At 36.3% G+C, this 21,153-nt stretch overlaps 1 protein-coding gene across 2 annotated transcripts; it reads left to right on the forward strand.

Annotated features, from left to right (window-relative positions):
• The first annotated feature begins 9,707 nt into the window (after positions 1-9,707).
• wnt11 (wingless-type MMTV integration site family, member 11) lies at positions 9,708-20,381 on the forward strand. Of its 2 annotated transcripts, none has more exons than XM_059539185.1 (6): positions 9,708-9,920; positions 11,349-11,562; positions 12,662-12,888; positions 14,089-14,366; positions 14,639-14,931; positions 19,109-20,381. In XM_059539185.1, the coding sequence occupies exons 2-6, from the start codon at positions 11,480-11,482 to the stop codon at positions 19,281-19,283; spliced, it is 1,056 nt and encodes a 351-aa protein (XP_059395168.1). In that variant the 5' UTR covers positions 9,708-9,920; positions 11,349-11,479; the 3' UTR covers positions 19,284-20,381. The 2 variants fall into 2 exon arrangements, with proteins under 2 accessions (XP_059395168.1, XP_059395167.1); XM_059539184.1 differs by having other exon boundaries at positions 11,352-11,562.
• The last annotated feature ends 772 nt before the right edge of the window (positions 20,382-21,153 follow it).

Here is a 21,153-nt window from a genome sequence, read left to right on the forward strand (position 1 = left end):
TGTTCACCACTTCCTCCCAGTGTTCCACTAAGTTAAAGGTAGGTAACTATTAATGTCTTCACATTTAATGCCTTTTTTAAAAGTTCAGGCCTTTCACAAGATAGCATTGGCCCCCTGTAGCCTGTCGATGATTTGCAGCCATTGTTTAACCCTTGGTTCATAGACTCCAGATCCATCAGAGAATATTGTTTTCAGTAGTAGATTTCAAGATGTGTTGAGAAGCAATCAGTCTCCCATTTCCATGTAACCTTGGACCTATGATTCACCCTTGGGGGCTAGAGCCTTTGACCTTTTAGGGTCGTTTTTTTGTGAGAGCGGCAGTAGATGTCTTTGGAAAAGCAGGAAAATAAACCTATTAACAAGACAATGCCACAATTACTACAAATCAATAAAGGCCTGCTTTATTTCTTTGTGGCAGAATTAATCTATGACTTGCAGTCAAGAGAAAGCATTTCAGAAATTCATGAAGTTTATTCCAAAGAATTTGTCTTTTTCTTTCTTAGCTCCCTAGGGTAGCATTTCCGAGTTTTTGCCAACAGCTTAAGTGACTTAAGTTTGTATTAAGACAAATGTATGTTGTTGTTGTTGTCGTTGTTGTTTTTTAAGTATCAACCATCTCATCAAGTCACTTTGTGCAGATACATTTTTTCTTTTATCTTGCTCTGCTGTTAAATGGTAAAGTGTGGTTAGACAATATTGTGCAACATCTATCCTCAAAACAATTGTTTGTTTGGTCAGTTCCCAAAGGATTTTTTTATGTGGTGTTCGATAGTGTGCTAACAAGCTAAGTCCTTGTCCATCTTTCATCAACCAATGCGTTTCGCATACCACAGTGGTTTTGATTTTCTCCCCATTTTCCACACGCAATAAATTATTATTCGTGAGATCTGCTGGCCAGATTTTTATGAATTCCTAGTGATATTAATTGTTGGCAAAAAAGTTACAAGTCCAACATTTAACCTTCACATTTAATCCTTCTTATCTTTAGAAACCCTTAAATGTTCATTAAGTACAGGAGTTTCAACTCACAAGGTGAGTTTGTATATTATCCTTCCAGGCACAAAATATACATCTTATTGTCAGTTAATACTGTAGGTTCAAGGACACTGTTGCTCAGGTAATGTTTTTTTTTTTTTTGATTATTTTAAACTTTCAAACTATGAAGATCTAGCCCATCTTTAAGGACTGAATTCTTGTTCCTTTGGCAACCTTTTCCAGGCTTATAAAATGAGCCTTAAAACCCCAGGAGCCATTAACAGCAGCTGAAATGCCAAGATATGCTTTCTCTTGTGACCTGCTATCTGGGATTAGTACATTTCCTCTCACTTTCCTCCAAAAGCACTCAGTCTGACATTGTTTCACTCTGTGTGTTCATCTGGAGCATCCTCTGGTCTGATCACACTGTAGAGGGCTCATGTATTCTCTGTCTGTAGGCAGAAACAGAGCTGCCCTCTCCCTCCTCTCAGAACAAGGGTCTGATTGTGTCTGCTCAGACCGGTGTGAAAGAACTATCTCTTCGTGTTACCCCTGCTAATCCACAGAGCAAACATATCCATCTCCTCTGATGGTTGGGCAGCCCGGCAGTGCTGCTTGCAGACAGGATTGTGTCAGAGTCCTCCGGTCTTCTCTAGCCTTCAGAGACTCTCCCACCATCAGCTTTTGTCATAACCATTTTCTAAATTCTAAATTGTCAGTAATCTTATAATCTGTTCTAAAATCAAATGTACTCTTTCAAATGGATGATTAAAAAGTATGTAATATATTTCATCACTCTCTGTTTGATTGTATTATATCGCCTGCTAATCTCTTGGCCAAACTGAGAATTGCCCTAATTGAACTTCTGAGCTTGTTTCCTGCTGGAAGTCAAGGCTGGGCCATGCCGTAGGATCTGTGGCAGTGCATAATCACGTCCATGCACAGCATGGTTTTAACTATACTCCTGAGAAAGAGGCAGGGGGCTTAACAGGATTTTATTCCAAGGTTTCCGTGCCGGCAATCCCTAGGCAAAATCTAAGAACCACCAACAAATAACCGTTTGGTATGAGTTATTCCAATGTCAAATATGTTGGTCAGAACCGGAAACACTTAATAAAAAAATTATAATAAAAAAAAAAAATTTTTTTTTTTTTTTGTCCATGTACTCTGCATGTAAATTTAGACCTTTACAACAGATCTCATGTATTTAAATACCATGGATTAACCTGTGAGTGGTTTTAATGTTTTGACTATCTCCCCTACACATAACTGAACCTGAGTGCACTGGAAATGAAATGGGCATATCTTTGACAGATTAATATGGCTATTAGAATTCTTGAAATAACTCTGTGCTTTTTGGCTTTCTATTTCAAAAGTATTAGGAATGTGTCTCACTGATTAATTTGCTTATGAGAGTTTGAGGTCTGAGTGCCTGCCGATATGAATAATGCCCTGCTGTAAGAGTGGAGGGCAAGTAGGATTATCTTGTGATTTGGAGTGATTAGGTTACCACTCTGGCAGCCTTTTCTCCTGACTACTTTGCTTTCAGATCGGAGCGTCTGTAGTTTTTATAACCGACCCTGGTACTCTGGTTTCTTTTTGCTTTAATCCTACAGAAGGCTATTGATCAAAAACAGATGTGTCTGTACAGTTTATCTATTGTTCTACTTGTTACCTCTTTCTGCCCTGTTAATCTCCACCGCCTTAGTAGATCAGTGTTCATCTAGACACAAAACCTTTGCCAAGTCTGTGCTCTTACCACCCAGAAAACTTACTCCATTCTCTCATTGGTTCAAATTCTCTTAATCTTCAGAAACTGATATACATACTCTGCAAGTCAGGTGAAAGTCTATTATAATAGGCCATGTTCACACAGCAGCAGAATGCGGTAAGTTATGTATTTAAGTGCCTAATATGGTTACATTTCCTCACGGATTTACAAGAGTGACAACCTCTTTCTATCCATCTTATTTATCTTAAGTAAAGTGCAAGCTGTTTCCTGTCACTATGCAAGACTTCAGATTCGTTAGCCACTATCTGCTATATGCATTTTAAACCCCTGATGTGTGAACTGGACCCAACTGAATAATAACTAGTTGTCACATCATAAAATGCAATAGCCACTTTCTGCATGCATGCATGTAATGCCTTTTTTTTGGCCAACTTACACAAACTGAGATGTGTGTGTTATCTAGGTTTTAAATAGTCAGATAGATCAGAGGTCTTGTATGCAACTCAAATGCGCTTCACTCAGGTATAAAAATAGCTATGGGTTAATTAAGATTTCACAGATAAACAATTGCTATCACAAAGGTTACAGGTGACAACCCATGTGTATAGCTTCAAGAGAACAGCCACACATCCTTGTTGTTTGATTTTCTTCATTTTGGTTTATCGTTTAATAATTTATACAGTTTTCATTAGCCTATATTTTTATATTACTTATTTAACTTTTGCTTGTGATTGTTTAATCTTATGATTGTGGGGGGGGGGGGATATTCCCTTTTATTTGTCATTACAAATAAAAGGGAATATCTCACTTTTTATGGGAAGTTGTTGTGAAGCAGTTTGATATAACAACAACAGACAACATCGATATCTTCTGCCAGGATCTTACAAGGAGACTGGATCCCAAATTCCTGGCAATAACAAGAGTTTCACCTGTTGTTATCTAGTTGTCAAACATTGACTGTGTGAACAGCTAAAACAGATACTCCTGACTATTTTATTCTAAAATACTAGTGATACATTAGACATACATGATGTCCTGTGTATTCGTTGTGTAGTTATGTTGCACAGTGACTTTTTATCTTGCTGTTGCTAGGAATGCATTAGCACTCTGTCAGTTGTCTCATTTCCAATGACAGTGGTTATATCTCATCTGTATAAACCTCTATAACCCGCCCACTTTTGTTGATGAGCAGCTTCTTTTGATCTTGTTTTCAGTAGAAAACGCTCTTACCACAAGTGCATCTCTTCTGACCGATAAAATCGCTGTGATACTGATTTTATCTCATCTGTATCGCCTGTCCCAGCATTCTCCTTGGCAGATGGGTAAAGGCTTTGATCTTGTACTGAGGGGAAAATAATGCTCTTTCAAATGTGGACCGGACAACATGGACACACAAGGCGATGTCTGTAAGGCCATGTCTGTAAGTTTCACACTGACTTGTGAACAAGCGTTCATTGTTCCTCCCCTTCCCTTTGTCTTTCCCACCTATTTTATCATTTACAAATGGAGGGATCAAACCCCACACAGCTACAACACTGCAGTGACAAGCTGCAGAGCATTAAGTTCCTTGCATGTTTGTTAATGATTATAGAATTTGCTTTCATGAAAGGTCTACTTCTGCTTGTAGCAAGTTTTGTCATTTTCCAAATCAGTTTGCATATAACCATATCTGAGGGACTTCTTTGAAGTAGCAAATGTTACCAGACACCAATAGCAGAAAACAAACGGGTGCATGTTCCCATACAGTGAGACAAGTCACTTGTGTTTTTGAAAGTACCTCCCATCTGGTACATGAAAGGCGCCATCGCCTTCAAAGAGCAGAGAGAGGGCCAGTCCTAAACAAATGGCCCCTTTCTGAAGAACAGGTCCAAACTCTTTAAACAGTCTGAATTGGACGCTGAACGTTTTCTCTTCGAGTTCTCCTGCTGAGTGTGACTGTCCTAGTGTTTTCACAGCAAAAAGCACCTGAGAACACACAAACCCAGACGCAAAAGCATGTTCTGTTATTTTTTTGTGCACTGGAAGCATTAAATTAGTTTCGGCCTATAATAAGAATCTTAATTGTGGGGGGAAAGTGGGGAGCGGTTCTCATTCTTTATGTTTAGTGTATGTAAACTTCCTAAAATGTTCTTCTAAACAGTAATTTGTTTACATTTAAGCCATTTGAACATTAGCACCACCATGCTTGCAATAGAAACAAAACCTCAGGACACTGGCATGCCGACATAAGCTGTTTGTCAGGTCTTTCTTTGTTCAGCCTATTAAATCATGATTTGTTTTTATGAGATTGCCTAATTAAAACAGGTTTCAAAAGAACAGCCAAAACAAAGCTTCTCCCACCTTAGCTTAAATAAACTGGCTGGACACAGTGCTGCAGCCAAAATGATGCATTTCCTTCTAGTTTAAACAGCCAGTCAACGACAGACTCTCCATCACGGCGTAGCAGACACCACCAAACAGACGCTGCCGCCTTTCTTGTGTCTCAAACAAATGGATTCTGTATTTGTCGGAGACACAGAGCTGCTGAACAATGTTTCAAATCAACATTGTTGCTGTGTTCTGTTTGGACTGTGTAGATGTTTTGCCTCAAACGGGTAATGATTCCAACCATTCGTTGCTGGAACCTTGCATTCACACAGAGCAATGTGTATCACTTTTTCTATTTCAAGTTAGACTTGTCTGAAAGTCAATATATATTGCTTACTGGAACAAAAGTTAGGGAAATTTTTGTTATTTTATTGTTTGAGTGGTGTAGTAGATTATTTACATGTAGATATTATGTGCATTAATGTAGACACACAGACACAATTTTTACAAGTTTTATTATAGAATATGTCACAAGACATTCACACAGACACAATTTTTACAAGTTTTATTATAGAATATGTCACAAGACATTAAATCTTTGCTGCTGATGACAATATTAAGGCATTTTTTAAACCTAAGAGGCATTAGGAAAGATTTATTTTGTCTTTGGTTGAAGTTTATTTGTTCTTGTAACTTTGCATTCTTAGTGATTACATATCAGGAGTGTGATGTGCAGCTCAGATGCAGCCCTGCAGTTCTAGCTCTGCGCCACTGACAGTCGCTGAGACACGAGACAGCTGTGAGCAGGGCAGACACCCGAGACGTCAGGGGACGGGGGGCACTGTGTCTCTGCACTCATTCAACAAGCTCAGAATGAATGATCTGAATATGTGTCAGGGTAAATGGTGCTATATGTCTGATGATGTCTCAGATAGAAGACAAATAGTGCTGTGCAGTTGGCACAGCTGCCGCAAATGATTAATTATGCAAACGTTAAATCATTTGTCTTAGTAACTGCATTAAACTTCACACATGGATAGCCACCAAAAAATGTCTAAAATTGCTAAATCAAGTTAATGTTTCAAATGCGAAATGTCAAAAAAAAGACATTTTCTCATTAAAAGCACATGTATTTTTTCTGCTCTATGCATTATTTCAGTTATATAAACCGAAGTAGTCTTTGTGCCCTCTATGGACCAGCCTAAGGCTATGTAAGACTCTCAATGCTGGTAGAAGAATGCTGGAAGATCAAAGTGGCTGTGGTGTTGATCCTGGTACGTTAAGGAATTGAGAGCCTGCGTGTTAAAACCTCTAACACAGACACACTAGAGAGGTCACGGCTCTTTTGGTCAGTCTTCAGTCCCGTTTGACCTGATATTAAGAGTTCATGCCCATTCACATCTCACTGCTACTAGATGCTTTTCACATCCCTCATAAAATGGCTGTAGGACTTTGTTTTTCCATAAACATGCTGCTATTATGGCTTTTCACCACATCAAAATTAGCTTTCTGAATGATATGAATGTGTATTTTTGTTTACTTCACATAACAGATCATAAATAAGTTTGCTTCAACATTAAAACAAGACCCATTTATTGATACTTCCATCTGTCTACAATGTTCAGAATGCATTGAATCTCGGAAAAAAGGCCTGTGGTTTTTATTCATGTCCAAAGTCTATTATCTCCAGCACATCCCCCTCAGTTTGGCTAATTCCCATTCTCGCATATTTAAATAATTTGCTGTGGGCAGATGTGTTTAGTGAAACAATGCATATATTTGCTTTCCCATCGCTTTGGTTCGAGATTAGAGCTCCATGGGCATTTCAAGTTATATTGAGCTGAAATGGTGCAGCTTGGCGGCAAAGGAAATGTCATGCTTCGGCAATTCTCGGTTTGTACCTCTTAAGAGTATCAAATTTAGCTCTAAATATACATGCTGCCCTCTTTTCTGTTCTTTTTTTTCTGTTTGCTGCTTTAGTTTCAGCTGTGAGAGAAGGATTAGTTTATTAGATTATTTCTTAAATCAAGTAAAAACTAAAATAGTAATGCTTACAGTTTCCAATATCATGCCTCTCTCCCAGGCCTCATTAGAGTGAATGATTTAAGTCTGTGTGACATTTTGTCTTCCTGACATCCTTCACTATGCTTTATTATGCGACAGGATGTGAAAAGAAAGGCATTCGGTCGGTCAATCAAGGTTACACTGTGTGATTTACTGCACATAAGTAAAAACAGTTCAAGATTATAAGTAGCGCCTGGCGTTCATACACACGCAAGACCTTGAACAAATGGGATCTGTGCAGTTCGATTCAACTAAATAGCGAGAAACATCCATGGGGCGTCTTTTGATATTGAGGAGCGTCAGAGAATAACCTCGAACAAACATTTGCAAGTGTTATGAAAAAAATATGTAAATGGTAGGAAAAATGCATAGAATAAAAAAAAAGACTTTCATTGCTCATTTACTGGAAAGTATCTGCTTTGACCTTACTATTGTAACACTGTTTTGAACTTTACAAGCAATTTGCCATACATTTCATGTAATTATTATTATTATTATTTTTGTTTTTGCACTTTAGCTTTGATGTTTGTTTTCTTTTCTTTTTTCTTGCTTGCTCTTTTGTTTCAAACTTATACTCACACACCTACTGTTAAACACTTAACCACAAAATCAGTGGAATTGCCCACTTTATATAAAACAGTAGATACCGTTAACAGTGGAAAAAGTCTTAATGATTGTATTTTAATTGCATCGTTATTTGAAAATTGGGTTGTGTGGTGTGTTTTACAGGGGAAACTTGTGTGAGTGTTACGGAATTCACTGCAGGAGGCGTTTTTTGGACCAGAGAGCCAGGTTAATAAGAGAAGCATATGGCCAGAGAACATCTTGACTTTTATTATACCATAGACAGTATTAAAATGACAGTTACGTTAGATGGTTAAAATATTAAATTAGCCATTGTGTGTGGTGTGATCTGTAATAAATAGACAGATACTGGCCTATATTTTATTCTATAACAATATTTTCTCAACACATTTATATTTATTATTAGCAATCCATAATGATAATGAATCCTTTAATGGACTCTTTTATACTTCTTGATAGACCAAAAACAACAAAAGAATTTTATAATTTTATAAATTAGGAAATATCTTTGCTCAGATGTGGACTTCAATGGGCTACTGGGAGTATTTCTCGAGGTTAAATCATTTATCGTGTGAAATGATGAAGAACCTTTGTCATATAGTGGCTAATGTGAAACGTGCATCAGGAAGTATTCATCACGTTGAAATCATTATTAGCGTCCTTGGAAAATTGCCTTGTTTTTGGAGTGGCCAGTATGGGCCGTGTACAGGACTGTAAATGGCACGAATGTGGAAACTCTGGCAAACAGCCGCATAGCCTACTTAATTTTATGGACCATGCAAACACTAGAATTGCAATATTTCCAGCGTTGTAGCAAATTCAGTGATTTTATTTCCTGAAATGGATGCTCCCTCGATTTTTCACTAATTTAACCTCTTGAGGATTACAGTGAAGGGAATTAGTAATAGGGTGTCTATTCCATTTAATACTTTTAAAATATAATACATTTTATTATGAGTAGTTCATTAAAAAGGAAATTTAATGCTTATATTTTAACAGGTATCTACTCCAAAAATCACTACTGTACAAAATAATGGAGACAGGGTGAACTATTTAAAATCATGCCCTACTGACAAAATCTAAGATGAAGTGCTAATATCATACCTTTGTCCTTAAGTTCACATCCTGAAAGGATGATGATGTCATTATGCATTTATGGAATTGTAAATTATTTTAATAGAGCATAGTTATAAACAACAGTTTTTATTCTAACCAAATCTAAAGTTATTTATAGAATAAATATAAATATATTTTTTCACTGAAATGTGTGTGTTGGAATAAGTTGTAAACAAAAAAGTAATATAATCTAATCATAGATTATGTATTATAAAATATAATATAATCATAATGATATTATGAGTAGTTCATTAAAAAGGAAATTTAATGCTTATATTTTAACAGGTATCTACTCCAAAAATCACTACTGTACAAAATAATGGAGACAGGGTGAACTATTTAAAATCATGCCCTACTGACAAAATCTAAGATGAAGTGCTAATATCATACCTTTGTCCTTAAGTTCACATCCTGAAAGGATGATGATGTCATTATGCATTTATGGAATTGTAAATTATTTTAATAGAGCATAGTTATAAACAACAGTTTTTATTCTAACCAAATCTAAAGTTATTTATAGAATAAATATAAATATATTTTTTCACTGAAATGTGTGTGTTGGAATAAGTTGTAAACAAAAAAGGTAATACTAAAAAATAAAAAAATAATAATTGCCTACAATATAACAGTAACAGAGTTTGTGTTGATTTTTCAAACTCATCTTGTACACACATAGGCTATTCATGAGGGACACAAACCGCACCTTTTCGGCTACTGACCCAGAATGAAAATAGCCTTTAAAAAAAAAGTTGAAATTCCTTTTTTAAAAGTAGCGAGATGTCGGACTGTCACTGATCATATTTTCAACGTTTTTTTTGGCTTGGAAACCTTAACCACTTTGTTATGCTAATGGCCCCTGACATCAGCGCGAGATCAAAGTGGCGCGCGGGCTCATATAGTCTCGAGCTCCGTCTGCAACGTCAGTCCAGCAGATTCCAGCGCGCGACCAACACCGCACTGCAAAATCAACACACATCTCTTTATCAGTGGACTGTTGCAAGATGCTTTTTCAGTTGGAGTTTACAAAAACGGATTAACGCACATTTAGACCTTTGGCTAGATAATTTTGGCTGGATTTAAATAAAACACACTTTTGGATTACTTTGCACATTTTTTTGGCGTCAGTCTCCGTTTGATAAAGGTGAGGATGACAGTGCTTTACCATTTATTGTGCGCAAAGTTTCTTAACTTGGTACACTTTTTTAACTTGGAGATTGCGTATCTCAATTTACTTATAAAGATGTTTTAGCTTTTAAATATCATCCCTATTGCAGTTTAAAGTAAATTGACAGGGACGTAATCTGCATAGTAGACCAGCTAATTATATCGAGTGAAATAATTACATTTTAATCACCTCGTTTACTCCCAAGGTAAAAAAGAAAAAGAAAAAGAAACACAATAGATAAAAGATAAAGTGCAAACTTAGAGAAATCGCAGCCTGCAAGAGTGAAACAGCTGTTTTATTGCTTTTGCATCTACACACAATAAAAGTTAATCGCTCATATCTTTAAATATATATCTGTTATTTATATATCATATGGAGATTTGTTTAATTAGCCTACATAGGCTGTATAAGAGGGCTGAAGAAATAATAAAATATTTGGATTGCGTATGGCTGGCCATACGATGGTAGCCTATCTAAATTAAGGTATAGATAATGCATAGGATATAAACTACACTACATTGTATTTCTTTGTATTTAGTTCACTTAAAAAGAGCGCATTACAACTGAAAATAAGAAAAGTTTAGTTGCTGCTTAAATTTTGTTAGTAAAATCAATGTAGTGTAAAAGTTACAATCTGCACTTTACATTTTGTTATTGATGAAAACGACTGAAATAGAATTATAGAAATTATTACAGTTGAAATTATAGTGGTTAGTTCAAGAGCAGAAAACATTTTAAATGTAATAAGTACTATAAGTATTGTCATTTGCGTTTGTAATAGTAATTGCACTTTTAATGTATAGTTTTCTGGGTGTAGGTCTATAGCCAGAAGAAAGAAAAAAAAAAATGCAAGCTCTCTGCAATCTGGACAATCACTGTCTGTATGTGAAAGCATCATGCCAGAGGCCAGACAGTCTGTCCACTGGGAGCTAGTAACTGTTTATTGCCCTCCTATTCCAGCAGATGGAATAATCAGAGAACATTTGATAACATTCCAAATACTGCCACACCTATATTTCAGAAATTTGCATGCAGAGTAAGACACTGATATTTTTAAATAAAACATTGTGCTTTTCTAATCAGTTTTTGTTTAGCAGTTTTTTTCAGTGTTTTCTTGTCACAAGGAGATACAAGACCAAAAATAATAATAATAAAAATAAATACAATTTTTTTATTTAAGTGATATTAAATCCTTAGTAACAAAAGTGATACAGTAATGCAATAGAATAATATAGTAACAATACAGAACTTAAATATATTGAAAAAATAGTAAAGCTATATTTATATTTTAAAAAATCTTTTTTTCAAAGTATGTGCACATTAGTAATCATCAGAGTATAACATGAACCTAGGGTCTGCTGCATGTGATCTATTTAATCTAAATCTGATTTAATTTTTTCCAAGCAGGAGAGGGACGGAAATAAGGAATAAGTCCCATGGCTTTTGGCTTTTAATTATAAGTGTGTCAAGAAGCAGTGGGGTCAGCGAGCACCTGCATCAGTGTCTTCTGATTGAGCTTGATCTTATTGTAAAGCATGAAGCGAACCTTCCCTTCACTCCCGATCTGTCTCCTTACATTCCTGTTCCTGTCCCAGCAGTGCACAGGAATCAGATGGCTGTGAGTTGCTCTTTATTCTTTATTTATACTGAAACTGCTAAAAATGCATTCAAGATGTTTTTCAAGCTGACTGATTTTGAACAAAATCTGCAATTAAAAAAAAAAATGGAACCTGGGAAAAGATGTTTGCTTGGTAGTGGAAAAAAATGGGATCTACAATTTGGGATCCACAGTCTTGATATTGCATGGCAAGAAATGCAAAACAGATGCCGCCATAAACACCTGTGTTCCCTGGATAACAAAGACGGAGAGTGTATACGTGTGTGTGTGTGCGGAGGTTAAGACAGGGGTCTGTCAGTCACAGCATATCATGGAACATATAGTGGCGGCCCCTAATCTGAAACAGGCAAAGGTAGAGCTGGCATTAGTTGGTTCTCACGAATAGTGAGACGTGTGCATTGTAGTAAAAGAGAAATAATCATAAAAAGCAATGCTTCAATTCGGAAAGGTTTCACTACATAGTCTTACTTAAATTAATATTTTCTTTTTATCTCTAAAGATGATTTCTAAGATATAGTGTATGATTTGCATTTTCTACTATGAGTTTAGCTTGCAAAAATTCCTCTGGCATTGTCCGACAGCACCATGGAACATTCACTAAACGTTTAGCTATAACCAAAGCATTTTGCAGATAAACAAAATTTTTTCAATTGGCAATTGCTTTTTGGTGCCTTTTCTTGCTTCCAAGCGATGCAGAAATAATCTTCTTCCATTTTGGTCTAATCTTGATTGATTATCTCTGGGAATGGGTTGTTGTTTGCATGCCTTTGTGTGAGACACTGAACGATTTTAGCCCGCAGCCTAAATGCGTGCGAGAACGCTTTCGCAAACGTATTTAAACCGTTGATGTTACTCCTAATATTTTAGAGTTGGCTTTAACCATGTTTATTTGACTATGCTTCATTTAGTCACTTTAAATTCAAGACTTGCCACAAATATTTTGATCACTTTTCACACCACCAAACATTTTAATGAGCATTTCAAGTGTCTGTTTAACTAAAATTTGATTACATTTCTACAACTCAAAAGACATTTATATCAATGCACACAGTTCACAGACATCCAGTGTTCATTGAAACATATGCGTTTCCTCATCTAGGTCACTATCGCAGACCACACAACACATCAACAAGACCCAGCACTGCAAGATGTTGCCTGGCCTCATCTCCTCTCAGGCTCAGCTCTGTAGGAGTAACCTGGAACTCATGCAAACCATCATCCAAGCAGCACGGGAGGTTAAAAAGGTCTGCCAAAAGACCTTCACAGACATGCGCTGGAACTGTTCCTCCATTGATGCTCCAAAATTCCTCCCGGACCTGGAACGAGGTGAGATACAGAGGAAAATCATGTCCAAAGAGGATTTATTTCCAGTTGAAGTTTCTGAAATCTATCCACAGATGTTCTGTTTAGACACAGCAAGTCCTAAATTCGCAAAAGGGCCGCTGTCCGTCCATTGCCAGCCCCGTAAAAGGCAACCACACACCTCTCTTTTACCCAAGTGTGGTTTCCATTCAGGCCTTAATAGGTCTGAGGAACCCATCTAACTCTTTATGAGGGAAATGGTTTAAAAAGCAGCCTACAGTGATCTCCAAACACTCTGTAACGCAGACTATGCCAGGTAAATGCTACAATTCAGCAATTTAAGTGCCTCGCTGCATGATAAAAGCAATCTTACCCCTAACCACCCGGAAACCTCCGGCCAGCAGAATTCTTGCGCGTCGCTCTTCCTTCTCATGCTCCGTTTGATGAGAGGCTTCACGGAGGAGCAGCGTTTACTGTAAGGACAAACAATAGGATCCATTCTATTCAATGAGAGATGCTATTGAGCGAGTTAGTCAGTAATGGACAGAGAATTGCCTTTTTTCCTGGTTTCAGAGTCGTTTGAAGCCTACGGTTTTACCCTGCGTCCGACCCCTGCAGGACAGATGTGATTTTCAGCTGTGAACCAATTAAAAAAATATGAAATCAATTAAATAAAATAGTCCCAAAAAAGACTGTTTTTTCCCCATGGATTAACGATGCGGCGTCACGTCTTGAATTTCCACACGGCGGTGAGACTTGCAGGATACACTTTGACGAGTGGCTTTATCATCCACCCTATTTTTTTATTACTATCTTTTAGTTTGATCCAAATGCCGGAGATGGTCAAACTAAATCTTGTTGAAGTTCTAGAGAACTGTCTGACGTCCTTCCCTGCAGACCGTTCGCATTTGTCAGAAGTTAAAGCACTCCTGCCTCTCGTAAGTGCACCGCTAAGGAGAAGGCCTTTGATGTACCTTGTACAGGGTCAAGTTGAGCCTCTCCTGTTTCTACACCTATTATCTTGTCATGACATATGTGCACTGTGAGAACAGTTCGATAATCTCCACCATTATCCTTTCATACTGTGTACTGACGGGTTTCTCATGTTGCTTTGCCTTGCTTTTTTTTTGTAGGGGTAAAAAGTCACTAAAAGTATTCAGAATTCACGCTATCTTTTTATATAAGCAACTAAATTTATATATATATATTTTTTTTGTCTTTTAGGAACAAGGGAATCTGCATTTGTATATGCACTTTCCGCAGCTGCTATAAGTCACACTATAGCACGGGCATGCACATCCGGAGACCTGAGGCTGTGCTCATGCGGTCCGATTCCAGGAGAAATACCAGAGCCTGGGTACAGGTGGGGCGGCTGTGCTGATAACCTGCATTATGGTCTCCTCATGGGCTCCAAGTTTTCTGATGCCCCCATGAAGATGAAGAAGTCAGGCTCAAATGCCAACAAGCTGATGCATCTTCACAATAGTGAAGTGGGCAGACAGGTAAGCGGTGCCCCACAGAAACCATGTGGCATCAATTCACTACAAAACCAAAATCACATGAGCCTGACTCAAACCACATTTATAATTAAAATGGGCTATTGCATTTGAGTTTGATTGGATTTCAAAGTTTTTTTCTTCATTTGATACATGATGTGTAATGAGCAAAAGCTGTTCAAATTCACTAATATGTTGCATTCCCTTCATAGACTGTCAAAATGGTATTTTTTTTATTGTCTTCATCTGAATCCATTCCACTTTTCCCCCATACGCAGGCTTTGCGAGACGCTCTGGTTATGAAGTGCAAATGCCATGGTGTTTCTGGTTCTTGCTCCATTCGGACCTGTTGGAGAGGCCTACAGGACCTGAAGGACATAGCCATGGACCTAAAGACCAAGTATTTGTCAGCCACTAAAGTGGTTCATCGGCCCATGGGCACACGCAAACAACTCGTCCCCAAAGATATCGACATCCGGCCAGTCCGAGAGAATGAGCTGGTTTATCTGCAGAGTTCACCGGATTATTGCATGAGGAATGACAAGTTGGGCTCTTTTGGTACTCAGGACAGGTGAGACTAACTAATTAACATATTACATACTTAACTGCTCAACAATAAGGACTTCTTTTTTTTTTTTTTGCTAGCCCAGAAAGGCTAGGTTTAAAATTTCCCTGACGATATTTTCACAGGCCCTAATGCAAAAAAAACAAACAAATAAATTACAAATATTTATTTTATTTCATTAATTTTTTTTTTTTTTTTTTAGTAAATATTCCATTTATGTGAATGAACACAAATCATTTGTAGTAGGACCAAACACAGAATTGACGGCGATGATTGATCATGAAAACATTTTACACCAACTTAAGCCAAGAAAAGTTGACATAACCAGAATCAAATTTAACTTGCTTTAAAAGCCTTGTTTTTAACTTTGATTTGTCACTGATCAGAATAACAAAATATTCCACATATTAAAACTATTTTAACTTAGCAGGTTGTCTCTAAACACAATGATCGTGTCATGAGATGTTTTTAATTGGCACTATAAGATACCTCCTGTGGTGGCACTATTTTGTCTTTAAAAAAAGCCTGTTAAAGCCAGACTGTGTGTGTGTACATGTGTGTCTCTGACATGTCCAGAGTGACTGTGTCTTATCACAGTCTGTCTGTGAGCAATGCTGCTATTCACAGAGCTAAGAGCTCTCAGTTGATAGCAGCTCTGCACACACAGATTAGCCAACAATGAATTCTTCCTGCTTATTTCCTGTTGCTTTATCAGTGAAGGCACAGGTGTAGATTTAGGTAAGAATGGAATAACCTCAGCTTCCTCACTTTTGTTATGTATGACTTTAAATGTGCCCTGTGTTGCATTTTTTGGCTAAGCTTTGTGGAACTATTGGTTCATATGACATGAATTTTCAGCAATCCACAGTCCTAACTACAGCTCCAAAAACAATAAAATACATTAATGTCTATGATTTTTTCAGTTAAACCTCATAAGCGTTTAGGTTTTTATAGGTATTATAGGTTAGTGCACTGATAACCTAGAGACATGCGATATGTCAGGTGCACTCAACATATAGAATGCATCCTCAGCCTTAGTGCTGATAAGACTACTCACGCGTGCTCTTTGTTCATATATTTAGTGCTTCGTAGTACTTGATCCTTGGTCACAAGACATTGGTGTGTTTTGTAATCAATAGAGAACGTCAATGTGTGTCACACATGTTAGTGGTGGTCTCTGGTATGCAAGGGGTTTAGCACCTCTGTTTATCCCATCACCTCATACCTGTTTTTAAAACACCTGCTGTCTTCAGATGAAAATTGTGTTATGTTTTGATGTCAGTTATTATAATTATACCATACAACGAGGGGGAATCTATTTCATTAACCCTGTGAAGAAATCAAGGTCATATTTTACCCCAAAATCAGCAGAAAGTATGAAGTAAACATGTTTTGCATGAAGAAAATGTTTGCACTGTGACATTATTTTTGTGACAACTAAGCACACTTCCCATTGGGGGAAAATCGTTCTTATTGCTGTAATGCTAATAATAATGTGAGTGCATGTGTGTGTGTTTATATATATATATATATATATAGCAAAAGAGAGAAAGCATTGGATTATTATTATTATTATTTTTTATTAAAATAAAAAAGCTGCTGTATTAAAGTAAAAATATAGGTAATGAGAAATATAAAATTATTATATGTAAATTACGAGTCAAATGTCCAAACAAATTATGGCAATGCAATTTTCATGAAAATATATTATTCCATATTATTTACTAATATATTTTATCGAAAATATTTTAATTATTTTAATTATAGAAAACATATTTCCGCAGATTTTTCTGCAAGAAATTTCCGGACCACCAAAATATATTTCCTCAATATGCAAAGTGCTGATAAAATATAATGGCAAATAATAAAAAATTATAAAAATAAAGATAAATTACAGAAAAATGTTTCTATAAAATTGTGTTTTATCTAAATATGTGTGTGCTTTGACACACTAAAGACATTGTATTTTTTTCATTTGCACATCCTAAGTTTTTATAATTGTTCTATAATTAGAATGTGCTTAATTTTTTATAATTGTTGTTCTGATGATAAGTAAGCACATTAAGAAAATAGAACTACATAATGTAAAATTGAAATGTCAACATTTCTTTCAGTTTTTCTTTTTTATTTAATGTTGTGATGAAACATGACCTGTGTTTTTTTTTTTTTTTTTTTGAGATTCACCCATGAAGTCAGGAAGCTGCTATCATTGCACATCCTCTCTTTGTGATTTAAAGAGTCTTAAGATAATGAGCCATGAGTGTTACCCTAACTAGACCTGCAGAGATGGCTTCTCTAATCTGATTTGGCGATGAAAGATGGAGAGAGACCAAATGACATGCTTAGTGCAGCCCTGAACACATCTCATCTGAAGTTACATTACTCTGCATGTTCCTCGCGCTGCTTTGTGAGCCGCAAGACTGCTATTAATGAAATTGGCGCATTAGAAGTTCAGACAGAACAACATCCCTGAGGCTTAGAGATGATCGGTATCACTAAAGAAACAAGAAACAATCTTGAAGTGAGTGAGCGCTGTTTAAAAGATGTTTTAAAATGTGTTTTCACTTTGGAATGAAACTTAAAAGTTCTGCTCACAGCTGCTAAATTGTTAAACTGATGGTAAAACCAGATCACTTTAGATACATTAGGAGTTTGGAAGCAAAATTTACTAAATTTGGACATTTTTCTTATTTGATTTAAGGTGTATTCATGAATTATAAACCGTTTGACTACATATCTCCACATTTGTGCAGGTCAGCCGAACATATGCTTCTCATTGAGTCCTAAAGCATATTTACCTTACTTTCTGCCCTTTCAGCATTGACCTGGGAGAAACTTTAACTTTAGTTTTAAATAACAGCATTCTTCACCTCTTTCTCTCGTTCTCTAGTAGCCATCCCCTCTTGTCTGTCTCTCAGCACCCTGAGTATTAACACCACACAATTATAAAACAATGCACTTACGCTGAGAGGGCTACACACAGGCCGACCCCTAGTGTATGGAGCATGATTTATGACAGGGATGTTCATTGCTCAAGATGCCTCAGGCTTCAGTACATGAGGGTGTCTGCAGGATCCACTTAAATGCAAGAGAAAATGTTCCCGGGGTACGAATCATCTGGGTCTTAAACGAGTTATAAGAAGGTTTAGTGGTGTTGGTTTAATATGTGGTTGGGCTAAATGTTTACCTTGGTTTGAAAAGACGCTTGTGTTTAGTAATTTCTCTCATGGTCACACAGAAATGTTTGGTCATCTATTTGTGTGAATGTATTTTTGAAGTCATGTTTTTGAAATTCCACATACAAAACAGTTTAGATTCGGTACTTTAGATTAGGACTAGTCAATTAGTGTGTGTGTGTGTGTGTGTGTGTGTGTGTGTGTATATATATATTATTATTATTATTATTATTTTTTTTTTTTTAAGTACGTAAATATTTTCTGCTCATATTAAATTTTAAATATATGTAAAATATATATATATTAAAAATTATTTTTTTGAATGTTAGAAAATTGTTTCATATTTTTTTAATAAAAAAATTATAATAGATACATGTAGAAAATATTTATTCAAATATTTCTATAAAAACTGATCAGTCACTCATTATAGAAAGGTGTTAAAAGTGTACTATTTTATCAAAAATATGAAGAAAAAAACTAAATAAAAATGTACAAATATATTTTCACAGATTTTTCTATAAAAAAATATACATCCTCTTTATTGAAAAGTGTTGATGTCAAATAAATATAAATTGACTTTTTAGAAATATTTATTTATTGTAAAATATATGTATATATTTTATCATTTTATAATACAAATATACTATTTTATCAAAACTATAAAATCATAGAAACAGTATTCCTCGATATGAAGTGCTGATTAAAAATGTTTTATTAAATGTTTTATCTTTAAAAAAAAATAAAATAATAATGGAAAATATATTTCTTTAAACGTATATTTTACCCATATTTGCATGTGTTTCATTATTGTTTTTAAGACAGCCTGTAAAAAAAGAAATGTCACTCATTATGAATATGTCCCTTAAAAAATATGTAAAAGTCCCCTAAAAATGCCTTCCTTATGAGTGATTATTGTTGCCAAACCAATAACAGCAATAATGTTTTTATGATGTTTGTTGGTGATACAGCATGTACTATAAAGATATTTTTGTCTCTTTCTTCTGCAGGCAGTGCAATAAAACCTCCAGCGGAAGTGACAGCTGTGATCTGATGTGCTGTGGCAGAGGCTACAACCCATACTCAGAGAGAGTGGTGGAGCGATGCCACTGCAAATACCACTGGTGCTGCTACGTCACGTGCAAGAAGTGCGAGAGGACAGTGGAGAAATATGTCTGCAAATGAGTGGGCTCTCCATCTCTGCGGTCACCGCTGACAATTGTCCTGATCCCCATCACATGTACCTATTCTCAGCTAAACTAATATAAAGGAGATCTGGAATGCGCTCTACTCATTGCAACAGAACTGGACAGAATTCTCATTCGAAATTCCCAGACTTTGTGGTTGAACGAGCTGAAAATTTCAAAACTTGGTTCTGTTCTAGATATATCCTGCCTGGGTGTGGATCATAACCTTTGTCTACATGACTTAGTTGGCCACAAATAACCAAAGCATGTTACCAATGAGGCTTTGTTTTGTCTTACTTTTCCATCTTATATGCTTTTGAGAAGACATGGTTTATTTTTGGCTTTATGAACTTTTATAAACTCAGAAGATGGACTTTATTTTTTTAGTGCACAAATGAACATGGTTTTTGTCAAAAGCACCCAGCTCACCGTCCTCAAGAGGATTATTACTCCTCATGTTTTTTTTAAACATAAAAACATATGCTCCTTTATCCAGATCTTAAAAGTCTATTTTGTTACACAATTCTTGGGTTCGTTTATTTGAATTTTTTTAAAAGGTACATTTTCCCTGTTTTTGGCATTAATTTCCAGCACTCTTCATAGAACCTTCGGAATCGCATGACGTTCCAGAGGATTCCACATTCCAAGTTCTAAGAGATTCAGACCTCAATGCTCAGATGGTACTTGATTTTCACCAGTTAAGACTGTATAATAGACTGACGAGATAAAGAAAGTGCTGATTACGCAAAGGGAATTTCAAATGTGGCTTTTCAAAGAGGAACTTACAAGGCTTCCATCTGTTGGTTGGTTACTTCAATTCTAGGGGGAGATTATCTGTATTTATTCCACCTATATCAACAAGGACATTGGACTGGACTGTATGTGATGTGCCTTGTTATAATTTTACCCAACATAAAAAAAATGCTGACTTTCAAATGCCAAACCTCTCCGAGCATGTGAACAGAATAAGTGGGTCACCTATTATGGCCGTAAAGAGTCGTGAACCACTTATCTGTGGATGTACATACTATCATTTTTGTATGCTGAATTAAAAAAGAAATATTTATGAACTAATTAAAAATCTTTACCATTTAAACTCGTAAGGCTTCCTTTTTTCTTTTAATTCAAATGGACTTTCACGAGATGTTGAGCAAGACTGATTGCAAAAACATAGTTGTCATTAATTTAAGTTCCACGTCTTGAGCAAATAACAATTTAGCACAATTACACATGACACTTCTATAAATCATCCCACACTTGTTATTGTTCCGATTAAAAGCACACAAGAACCGGTCTCTCGAACTCAAAAACCCTGAGAAAGTGTTTGTTTGGACACCATAGGCTAATAAATAACAACGTGCTAGCACTAGCAAAACCTCGTGCTTGGCACAATGAACTCAACTCTTTCCAGTGTTTAATTGTCCATTACTCCGGGACCTGCAAGTACGACTGTTTTTTTTATTCAGGTTTACAACAACAGAGGTGACGTAGATAGAGTGAAACGCTACATGAAAACAATTCAGGCCCAATTCCCTATTACGTTCAAATTTCTTCGTAATTGCTTCTTATGGTACAACCAGAGCGGAAAGATTGTCAAGAGGTTAGCATTAAGACAAGCCTCTTGGCTTTAACTCTGTTTTAACACTTTGAGGTCATGAACACCACCAGGCAAGCACATGTTCTCCATGACTGAGATTATAAGAGTGCAATCTCGGCCAGAAAAGCAGACTGGTTAAACTTGGGAGGTTTTACAGTGTTTCGTTTGTTTGCGGTAGTCAAGAAATCAGTGTGGGGGTGATTAGCACATATTCTGAAAGGATTTTAATGATGAAAGTGCACAGTTCGTATACAGAACAGTTTTGCCTTGT

Source organism: Carassius carassius, chromosome 45 (assembly GCF_963082965.1).
Source record: "Carassius carassius chromosome 45, fCarCar2.1, whole genome shotgun sequence".
In the NCBI taxonomy this organism is placed as follows: Eukaryota; Metazoa; Chordata; class Actinopteri; order Cypriniformes; family Cyprinidae; genus Carassius; species Carassius carassius.